Here is a 12176-nt window from a genome sequence, read left to right as displayed (position 1 = left end):
GTTAGGTGAAAAACACAGTGTGTAGAAAATAAAGGAAATATTTATCTTTACATAGAGACAATGATTTCATTTCTTTAATGGACATTCAGGGTATGCTCACATTTTTCCAAAGTTCTCAAGGTAAAATTTTATCTTTGATGTTAAATTTGAAATTTTAATGAGAAGGCGATTCAGATAAACAAATCATAGTACTGAACATAATGTTAAGGAAACAATACTAAATGTAGACTATTATAAAATAATCTATGTACTGTACATACTATTAAAGAAACAATGAAAACAGAACTATTACAAAAAATAACAAATACAAAAATTGAGTAATGTAAAAGATGCTTAAGAATGGAAACATCTATGCTCTTTTAGAACTGGATTGGACAATGATTTTCTGTTTCTTGTTATACTATGAGAAATACATTTGCTTCGTCCACATAATCTCAATTGATAAACTTGTGGAGAGGACTACCTACAAATCCATAATCCATATTCTGTCCTGTTGCCAAGCTGGACATGTGGCCATCATGATAAACATTATGTTTGCTGCACATCACTACAGGAAGCATCTTCTGTTATGTGAAATACTTGCTTAAGTAACTGGGCTTTGTGTATCTCAGGTGTAGTAGTTCCACTCACCTTTTATTGCTTTACTTGTCCTTGGCCCAGAAGCATTTCACGACCTTACAACTTACTAAACATTTATGTTCTGGTTCCACTCCTCCAGAACTATTAACCATAACGTAGGCACAGATCCAGCAATTTGCATGTTCTTAAAGATTGCTTCAGTTGGTTTTAGAAAGGTTACAGCTGGAGGACCACTGTAGTAGGAATAGGGAAACATTGCATGTCTCCCAATAGGAAAGGAGTATGATACTACAGATAGGTCCTAATTTCCTTACTTCTACATATAGAAAAGAAGATACAAATTTTTCTCATACAAATTTTTCAATTTCATAATTATATTGAAGGTATCAAAGGTGGCATTTTTATCACCAGTCTACAGAAATTGTGGGTATAAAAGCTTCACTTAAGTTTAATGAAGAAAATACAAATGGTTATTTTAAAATAACATACCTGTCAGGCATTTGGTTTATTAACCATGCTTGTTCGTGCATTTCTATTAAACAGTTTATTGGGTTTTCTTGTGCTATTTCCATACATGCTACTGTGGCTGAAATCTAAAGTGACCCCTCAAATCACATGTGTTTGGCAAGTGACTGGATCATGGGAGTAATATGTCTATCAATGGAATCACCAACTGAGGAAATCAGTATCTAAATGAGCTCTTAGGAGGTGGATCATTCAACTGCGACTTGGAAAGTTTCATTCTTCAAGGAGCCTCTCATTCCTATTTTTTCTATTTACTGACTGTGATGAGATAAACAGCTGTGTTTCACAATGAGCTTCTGTCCTGCCATTTCTGCCCAAGAATTGATGATATTGAACTAAACCATTGCAAACTATGAGCCATATAATGTGTGAGTGTTGAGTGTTTTCTCCCTGGTACTGGAAAGTCATTACCACATACACAAATGATATGTCAGTTTGATTTTATTATCTTCTGTTTTTATTGACATACGGAGGAAGTGCATTTTGAAAGAGATTGAGTTGTCTCAACTGATAAAAACATTTGATGATTGTTTTGTCCATTCCCAATTTTTTCTTTGTTTTACTATGTATCAACCATCTGAGGATACCTGTGCTGGAGAATTTGCCTATAATTCTACCTTTGGAGAGACAGGAAATCTTCTTTGTATGGGGAAGATGCTGCCAACTACAGAGCCCTTGCTGTGGCATTTCCAAGGCAGAATTGGCCTTCCTCCACACTCAGTAGTTGGTATAAGGGAATTAGTTGGTTACAGTTTATTTGCTCTCTCCAATCCTTAAACCTATGGCTCCCACATTTCCAAAAAGGGAACATTGTCTATATGTCTTAAAGTCTTCATCCCTCTTTGCAGTTAGCATACAAATTGGCATGTTGTAACATGAGAAAACAAGAGAAGACAATGTATATGAGGACAGAAAAGCACAGAGAGTATGCAAATTTTGTGTTCTGTAAACTAAAGACAAAATACAGAGTCATAAAGATATAGTCACTGAAAATGAGCTCTAAATATTTTGGTGATGAACATATAAATTGCAAATCTTTTTAGATATTTATCTGTGAGAAACCTCCTACTTAGGCTCCTGTACCAAGCGAAAATCTCACCTCACCTGCAAATTCTACCAAAATCACATCAACTCATCCTCTAAATTCCCTCCAAAATCTGATGACATCAAATCTGAAGTTACATTTTATTTTTATCTGCCTATGTTTAAGCAAAATTATCGGATAGGTATTAAAAATATAACATTTTGTCATTTGTGTTTTTTCTCTGTGTAATTATTTCCACACATGAATTATAAACTTATTAAATGTCTGTAAAATAGATTAATAAATAAGCAATTGTTTACTAAATCTTCAGGTAAATATAATCTATTTTGAAGAATGTAGAAAGTGCACTTGGATAATGAATATTGAGGCAAGATCTTCAGTTTTGTTAATTTTTGAAGCAGAAAAGAATGAATAAATATAGACAAAAGGAATAAAAATGTACTATATATATAGCACTCTCTCTATATAGAGTGTGTATATATATATATATACCATAAATATTTATATATAAATGTACTATATATATGTAGTATATATATATATATATATATATATATATATATATCCCACATGCAGAACACAACATAATTTTCAGGAAAGCTTTTGGAATTTCCTGTAAGGACAAATTTGGAGATCATAAAAATAAGAGGAAAATGATAATATTCAATATCTCTAGTCAAGAAATAAATATTTTAATTAATTTTCTTCCTACAGAAAAAGAATACTCAGGCCTAGGCATCAGCATGTGGAATAGGCATTAACAATGTTCCATATTGGAAAGTAAATGTCAGTTCGGGGATGATGCTCAGCAAATCAAACCATTGCAAACTCACTAGCAAGACACTTTTTAAGTTTAAGAAACACAACATAGTGGCTTGTTTGAAATAGCCAATGCCCAGTTTACTTTTCATTGGATTATCTATCTGTTAAAAGTGATGGAGAAATAAGATATTTCCATGATAAAGAGAACCTAGACAAATTTATGATCATCAGTGAACACTCCAATAAATTTGTGAGAAATTGTCCTAAAAAGACTATTTGCTTCCTTGGATGCCCCATGGCCATCGTTTTTTGTTGTTGTTGTTGTTGTTGTTTTTTGTTTGTTTGTTTTTTGTTTTTATCTCTTTGTTTCTTTTCAGCAATCAAAATTTTAACTCTATCTTTATAATCCACAGTTTTGCTGGAGTTTTCCTTCTGGCCAAACTCACAGCATTGTAAATTACTGTGATGGGCTCTTTGCCCTTGATTTGCAATATAAAGTTGGCTAAAAGCCCCTAACAATAGCCATGCCACAGCCTCAACATTCCACTGCCTTGAAATTTCCTTTGCCAGATTAATCAGTCCTTTGCCCTTAGTCTCAGTCTCAGGCAAAGTCTCTGAGCATGACCAAAATGGAGACAAACTTTCTGCCAAGCCATAACACACATCGTGGGAGTCCAACAATCAATGCAGTCTTTCTTCCTAGCAGTAGCCTCCTAAGGCTGGTCTTTAACATTAGGCTATCAGCCTTCTGGTCTCCTGAGATCTGAACAGAATCTCCTCTACAGAACAGCCTAAGCTGCTCCAGCTCTGTGCATCCAGGCGACATGTCTGAACCTTTCCAAACACTGCCCACAAGCTATTTCCAAAGTCACTTGAAAAACATGGTCAGGTACAGTCACAGCAATGACCTCGCTCGTCAGTACCAAATTCTGGCAGTTACTTTTTATTCATTACTGCCCTGCTACCCTGCCTTGGAGCCAACTGAGTATGGACTGAAATCTCCAAAAATTGTAAGAAATAAACCTTTCCTTTTCCAACTTTGAGCATCAGGTATTTTGTCTCAGCAATGAGTAAAAAGTAATTAAGACACAGTCAAAGAGTGAGAAATGCCCCCCCCCAAAAAAAAAAAACAGAATGAGCCCAATGCACAAGATAATGATTCATTTTAAGGTCCTAAAAAATAGGGACAACCCTAATCCAAAGCCTGTATGAAGAAGAAAATGATAATCATCAGATATAAATCAGTGAAATGGAGACTAAAAATCAATACAAAAAGTAGCTGTGCAGCAAGAATATTAATTTGCAAGTGAAGAGATAATTGAAAGAATGGGAAAATTTTTTCCAGCAACTCCTCAGACAAAGGATTAACATCTAGAACATTCAAAGGACCCCCAGCCAAAAAAATTAATCCACATAAGATTAAAGACATAGTCAAGAAATGGGAAAGATAAATGGATAATTACAAATAATATCAATAAGTATGACCATATTTCAATGGTCCACAAATATATGAAAAGTGTTCAACATTTGTGGCCACTACAGAAATGTGAATTAGAACAACACTAAGGATTTATCACACTCTTGAAAGAATGGCAATCATTAGGAAGTCAAACAATGACAAATGATGGTTTGACTGTGGTGAAAAGGAAATTCTTCATTGCTGGTGGGAATGCAAACCAGTACGGACGTTATGGAAATCAATATGGAGATCTTTTAAAAAAATGAAATTAGAAACTCCGTATAACCCAGTTACCTATAGTGAAGTATTTTCCAAAAGAGCTTAAGACGTCATACTGCAGTGATACATGCTGTTATGGTTTATGTTCAGATGACCCCCCCCACAAGCCTCATGTAATCATGGACACGGCTGAGTCTGGTGTTTGTGGTTTGTGTTTTCTGGTGCTGGGATTGGTGGTGTGAGTGCTACACTCACCCAGAGGTGGAGCCAGCATACTGTGTAAGGGTTGGAAAAAGGAATGTCTTTTTCTCTTTTGCAGTTCACTCTTGCTGTTTATCAGAGCCATGAATGGAGCCTTGTAGCCAGCAGAGTATGGACTGAAACCCCCAATATTGTAAGAAATAAACCTTTTCTTCTTTCATTTTGAGCATCAGGTGTTTGGTCTCAATAATAAGCCAAAAGTAACCAACACAGACCTTGATACCAAAGGAGTGGGGTCATTTGCTATGACTGTACCTGACCATGTGGTCCAAGAACCTTTTGGAATAGCTTGTGGAAAGAGTTTCAAAAGGTCCAGAGATGTTGACTGAATGCATAGAGCTGTAACAGCTTAGGCTACTTGGATGGGAGATTCTGTTCAGAGCCCAAGAGACCAGAAAGCTCATAGAAAGCCTGCCAGTTAAGAACAGGCTCAGGAGGTTTCTGGTGAGAAGAAATACTGCTTTAGTTGTTGGACTTCACATGATGTGTGTTATGACTTGGAAGAAAGTTTGTCAGAATTTTGCTCATGTCTAGAGACTTTGCCTGAGGACAATTAAGGGCAGCAGACTGATTAATCTTGCAAAATAAATTTCAAGGCAGGGAAATGTTGAGATGGTGGCATGGCAATTGTTGGGAGCTTTTAGCCAAGTTTATGTAGTCAATCAAGAGTAAAGATCAAGGAGCCCAAAAGTATGACTTAAAATATTGTGAGTTTGACTTTTCTTTTAAAATTCCAGTAAAGCTGTGGACTGTAAAGATAGAGCTGAGGCCTTGATTGCTCAGAAGGAACAGAGAAACAAAAGAGATGGCCTGGGGACATCATGGGAATCAGTGGGTCTCCACCCTTTGCAGCCTCAAAACTGCAAAAGTGAATGACTTTGCTCAGAGGAGAATACTGCAGAGTGTTCCACAGTGGTGACAGAGGCCATAGGAGGTTCCAAAATCGTGGTGACCACACCAGATTTCAGAATGGTGGCAACCTAGAGAGGCTATTCCTTACAGTCAGGTTCAGAGAGCTCAGCAATCCAGGAACTCGATCCTTACAGCCAAGAGAGAAGAACTGGCTACTACTCCAGTTGGAAGTGGACCTCAGCAGCATCCATATGGTACTGGTTTTAAGTGAATGGAGAGTGTACAAGTTCTGAGGTTAAAGAATCTTCTACCCTGATTTCCGAAGGCCTGGGTGGCAAAGCAGTATGCCACTGAAAGGTTAATATGTGAAGCCATGAGTGTGAAGCCAGAAGAGCAATGGTGAACTCAGAAGTTTGGAAATCCAGGAACATGGATAATCTAAAGAAATCTGTAAGAATTGAATAGAATGTGCCTAAGAGATGAGCCACAGGAGCTAAAACCTCTGGAAGCACCATGAGAGTGGAGCCACCCAAGCCTTTTGCAGCTCACAACCAGATTGCTTCAGATGGTGATTGTGGAACTGCAGGACTTTGCTCTGCTTGATTTTGGACTCACTTTGTTTCCAATGCTTTGTATTACCTTTTTGCAACTTTTGGAATGTTAATGTTTATTTTGTGCCATTGTACTTTGGAAGTGTTTAATTTTGTTTTCATTTATACAGGGGTTTGCCTTAGATCTCAGAGGACATTTGAGACTTGCACTTTTCAGCAATGCTGAAACTATTAGAATGTTGGCAACCCTTGGAGATAGAACAGATGTCTTTTATATAAAAGCATGTACATGAGTCTTTGGGAGACCAAGGGTGGAATAAAATGATTTACACTCAGATGCCCCCCTCTCCACAAGCCTCATATAATCATGGATGCAGCTGTGTCTGGCATTCATGATTCATTTGTTGTCTGGTATTGGGATTGGTGGTGTGATGCTGCACCCACCCAGGGGTGGTGCCAGTGTATGGTATAAGGGCAGGAAGTAGGTATGTTTTTTCCTCTTTTGATGTTCACTCTTTCTGTTTGCCATAGCCGTGAATGGCTGCCCTGCCATGCCATCCTGCCTTGGAGCCAGCTGAGTATGGACTGAAATGTCCAGTATTGTAAGAAATAAACCTTTCTTTGCTTCATTTTGGGCATTAGGTATTTTATGTCAATAATGAGATAAAAGTAATCAAGACACATACATACCAATCATTGTACCAAAGTATTCCATAGCTAACTCCTGGAAGCAGCCTATATACCATCAACAGATGACTGGATGAAGGAAGTGTGGTATTTATATAATGGAATTCTATTAAGCTATAAAAAATGACACATGAGACTTCTGTAGGAAAATGGATGCACTTGAAAATATAACATTGACTGAAATAAATCAGACACACAAGCCTAAACACTATATGGCTTTTCTTGTTTGAGTGATGCAAAGTATACAGAAAATGATAAAAGATAAATAGAAAGTGAAAAAGAGATAGATCTCTTGCAGTTGGCATGTAACCAAGGGAATAAGAGTAAGGAATAATATGAAAGCATGCAGATATATCTGATTTTGGTAAGTTTCCAGTTTTCCAATTAACATTGAATTCACTAGTCTTCATGTTTTTAATTGACTGGAAATGGAACAACAATCATATGGTCATAAATTTATGATTATGGCAAAAGTTTGTTAGAAATAAATTATTTTGCCCTGTTGATGCTATATCTGAAAAATTAATATTTTCATCCACTACTCATGGCATAAATTACTTTTAATTAAATATGTTAATTTTATAGATGAGTTTTATATCTCTGATTTTTAGTAAGCTTACTCTTAATCAACATCATTTATGAAACTAATTTCCATCACAGAACTCTAAAAAGATTTAGAGAGAAGTAAAATCTGATGTGTCAAAAGCTCTTCCATGAAATTGGTGTATGCACATGGCTCTGATCTCAGCCATAGGTTTACTTGGTCACCTCTGTGTGTCCCTGCTCCCCACGGCATATGGGCAGCCTGGAGAGCTGCACATAAATACTGCTCTGCTGCATGCTAGTAACTCTGGGAATACACATCAACCTACAGGGTGACCTCCTCCTCAATTAGGAAGAAGTGTATTTATAAATATGAGTAACAAAGAATGTGCTAAAGATTACAAATAGAAAACCATAAATACATTTGGCACAACTGATTTCATCACCTTTTCCACCAGTTCCACAGCTCACCTTTTTCTAAAATGTAAACTGAGCAGTGACTTCTGTTGCATTTCAGTGGGAATGGGACTTCAGCCACAGGATAAGAAACTGCTGGTTGATCCATTGCACCATGAGAACTCTCCATGACAGATTCCCAAGATAAAGGGTCCTGCTTCTGGCAGACAGGGTCATCTGGACCATGCAGAAGCTGGGGCCTATCGATGCATCTGCCACATGGTCATTTTTTTCAGGCTTCTGGTGAGTTTCCCTGATGTCTCCAGTGAAAGATAGGGCATGGGAGATCAGAGATAGCAAAGTCCTACATTAGACACAGAACTAAACTGTAAATGGTATATAAGATACAAATAATACTAATGTGTTGCTGCCCTCTCAGGAGAGGATTAAAATGTCAAATTTCTGAATGTTCTCCATGTGTCAAGCAAGTTAATCTTGTTGGCTTCCATCCTATGAAGCAGACACTCCTTGGATGGCTGTCTCCAGATGGGAACACTGAGGTGCAGCATTTACCCAGCTGCCTCAGATTTACAAGGTAAGAAGTAGCTGAGGTTGACTGTAATACACTCACAGGTGACCTCCATCGAGAATCTAGGTGCTGAACTCCTTTGACACTGCCTTTCTCTCTTTCATCTTTGGCTAAAGCCATAATCTTGCTTAAAAAGTTATAAAAGATCTAGTTAACTTATTTTTTATGCTTAGCAACATGTAGCATATTTTGTGATTGTATGTTTCTAAATCTCTCATCATTGTATATATCCAGATTATGTTTAAATTTTTGCAGTCCCTTTGTCTTAAATTTTACTGAAGAAAGTTAAATACCAGACTTTCATATATTATGGGAAACAGAAGGGCATAGCATAAAAAGACACCCTAAATTCCATTTAGAATGTAGTATGCCTCTTATGCATTTCTTCACTGTACTGTTTTATTTTATTGTAACATTTACTTTTGAGTTTATTTTTTAAAAAACTATTTTAATTGTATAAATTTATGAATAATAATATGATAATTCCACACACATGTAGACCATATAGTGAATCTAGTCCAGGCAGTTAAGACTTCCACAACTTTTAAACTGAAATTTAAATAATATCTGAAGTTTGAGACCTAATATTTAGGTACTATTAAAATCATTAGCTAAAGTCTTATATTTGGATTCAAAACATTAAATTATACAACATAAAATTTTTTCTTTACAGCAATATTTGGAGTTTTGTTTGATCAAAAGTTTAATTTGCCCAGCTAAAAACAAAGATTGAGATGTGTTTTAGTAAACATATGCAGGCCATAGAGGTTCACTGTTTCCTTCCACAGTGTTCTTTACTTATCTTGCAACACAAGGAATTGAGACAATAGTAAACCCTGTTGTACCTGGTGAAGGTCAAAGAGGTTGGCATGGGAATGTAGACCAGGCAGTGTGAGGAAAGTGGAGCAGGTGCTCAGGCTGGGATGGCAAACACAAAAGTCATGCATGGTGGCACACAGTGAGCCTATTTAGTAAAACCCCATCTCAAAACCAAATGTGAAAGACACTGTGCATAGAGCTAAGTGGCAGCATGTTTCCCTAACATGTGTGAGGCCCTGGCTTCAATCTGCACTACTATGAAAAACAAAACAAAACAGCAAAAAAGGAGCATATTTAATAATAAAATCTAATGTTTTAAGAGACAAAGAATATGCTCAGTTTTTCAAATGAAGAAAACAGTGTTTTAGAGAGAAGTACATTTGGATTTTGAAAAGTTTCAATGTAGATGTTGTAGTTATGGACTCAGGAATGGGCATACCTGGCCCAGGGAGGGACATGGTGCAAAAGGAGCAGGACAAGGTGCGGGGTGGGGGAGGGGCAGCAGTGTTCTGTTTCTTGACTTTGGTGATAATTTTGAGAGTGTTTCCGTGAATTCTCCAAGTTTACTTTTTGTTTTAGGGTCTATATTGACTTTTGTACTAACACTGGTATTCATGGATTTTGAAAAATAAAGACATGTTGCATTGAGTTAGTCTGTTATTTTAGAAGAAAGCAAGAAGCCAGTGTCTGGCTGTAGGAGGCAGCTCCTTCAGGCAAAGGTAGGGAAGAGCACTGATAAAGGACAGTGTCTACTCCCCATGCAGCTCACATCCCACCACTGTGGCTTTGAAACAGGAATCATGTGAAACCTCCAGCGAAGGGCAATCTGTGAAGTACAATGCAGGATTCATAACTTCTGAGATCCATTTGAAATTTGAAATTTATGCCTTTAGATTCTCAATGCCATCCCAACTTGTAAGCATGAAAACTGCCTGGTATATTTGTAATCATAGCATTTGGGAACTTAAGCTGTCTTGTGCCTTTGAGTTTTCACGCCACAGTTGCAACACTGCAGTTGTACATGTTTTGTTTTGTTTTCAGTCTTTTTGAGACAAGGTCTTGCCATGCAGTTCAGGCTAGTCTTGGGCTCACTTTGTAGCCCAGAATGGTCTCAAACATACAGTCCTCCTACCTCAGCCTCCCAAGTCCTGGGATCACTGGGGCACACTGTCATTCCTGGCCAATTATACATGTTTTGTGTACCTAAGTATCTCTGTGCCTTTTAAGAGTCAGGCAAAGTTACTTAAAGTGACAAATAATGCCTTAGTTTGAAGAGGGAACTTTTTTATAAAGTATATCTAGCTCTTAAATTTATGTAGCAGATCTGATGGCTCTACTATTGCATCATGCACACAGAACTATGGGTGACATGATATACTGAGCCTTTTGAACAATATACACTCAGCATGATGGACTTAACATATCACTTTGGAAATTAATAAATGTAGATTCTGAATGCACTGATGACAGCAGAAAGAGGATGTGCTACAGAATGAAATATGCAAACAAGTACATGCTATGTATAGATAATGCTTTCACAAACTGTCCTGTCTACCTAGGGCTGACACTATTTGTTAGAATGGTGTTATCTCCCAGCCTTTCATAAGGAGCAATGGAAACAAGCAATGGAAGTTTGGGAACAGACTTCATCCTTCTGGGGTTTTCCAATAGACCCAAACTAGAACGCATCGTCTCTGTGCTTGTCTTCATCTTCTATATTGTGGCTCTGGTAGGAAACTCTATCATCATACTTGTGTCTTACCTAGACCCTCAGCTTCGCACGCCCATGTATTTCTTTTTATCTAACCTGTCTTTTCTGGACCTCTGTTATACAACTAGCATTGTCCCACAGATGCTTATAAACCTATGGGGAACAAACAAGTCCATCACATATGCAGGATGTGTGCTCCAGTTCTTCTTTGCTCTGGATTTGGGAGCCACGGAATGTCTTCTCCTTGCGGTGATGGCCTATGACCGCTACGCTGCTGTCTGTCAGCCTCTGTACTACACTGTGATAATGCACCCTCAGCTTTGTCAGAGGATGTTGCTGATCTGCTGGCTGGGTGGTCTTGGCAGTGCCATAATTCTTTGTTTCTTGACTCTGAAATTGCCAAGGTGTGGCCATAGAGAAGTGGACAATTTTTTTTGTGAGATGCCAGCATTGATCAAAATGGCTTGTGTACATTCCAAAATAATTGAGTATGTTGTCTCTGCTCTTGGAGTTGTATTTCTTCTAGTACCTGTATCCTTAATTCTCATCTCATATGGAGTCATCACTCAAGCTGTAATGAGGATCAAATCATCAGCAAGGTGGAGAAAGGCTCTTAATACATGTGGTTCACACCTCATGGTAGTAACTCTGTTTTACGGAACGCTCATTTACATGTACATGAAGCCACAGAATGCCATGTCTCAGGAGGAAGGAAAGTTTTTTACCCTCTTTTACACAATTGTCACACCCACCCTTAACCCTCTGATCTACACTTTAAGAAACAAAGATGTGAAGGCTGCAGTGAAGAGAATACTGTGGTTCAAAAACTATTCAGCAAGATTGTGAATCACAAAAAAATAAATCAGTGTGTATAAAACAAAAGAAATGTTGATTTTTATTAACACAGAATTCACTTATCAAAGACTGTCCTTATATTTTTGAAATACTCAGTGACTGTATGTTATATGATTTTAAATGTAAATGAATAGGAAATGCAGGGAATACAAAGAATATAGACCCATGAATAAAACATGTCAGTTGTACATGTGTTTAGAAAGCATTAAGACTGTTGATTTTAGAGAAATATTATAGAGTATAATGGATAAGTTAGTATATGTAAAAATATTGTGTTTCACATGGACATCATTCCAATGTGAGATTTGTACTATGATTTTCTC

General features: G+C 37.3%; 1 protein-coding gene across 1 annotated transcript; it reads left to right on the top strand.

The window, feature by feature from the left end:
- Positions 1-10899: 10899 nt before the first annotated feature.
- Positions 10900-11844, top strand: LOC100727749 (olfactory receptor 2W1-like). The gene has a single exon (XM_013146428.2). It carries the CDS (start codon positions 10900-10902, stop codon positions 11842-11844), a length of 945 nt encoding a protein of 314 aa, XP_013001882.2.
- The last annotated feature ends 332 nt before the right edge of the window (positions 11845-12176 follow it).

The sequence above is a fragment of the Cavia porcellus genome, unplaced genomic scaffold, assembly GCF_034190915.1.
Source record: "Cavia porcellus strain 051 isolate PalLab524CR breed Dunkin Hartley unplaced genomic scaffold, mCavPor4.1 scaffold_17, whole genome shotgun sequence".
Lineage (NCBI taxonomy): Eukaryota > Metazoa > Chordata > Mammalia > Rodentia > Caviidae > Cavia > Cavia porcellus.
This window is presented reverse-complemented; position numbering and strand designations above follow the sequence as displayed.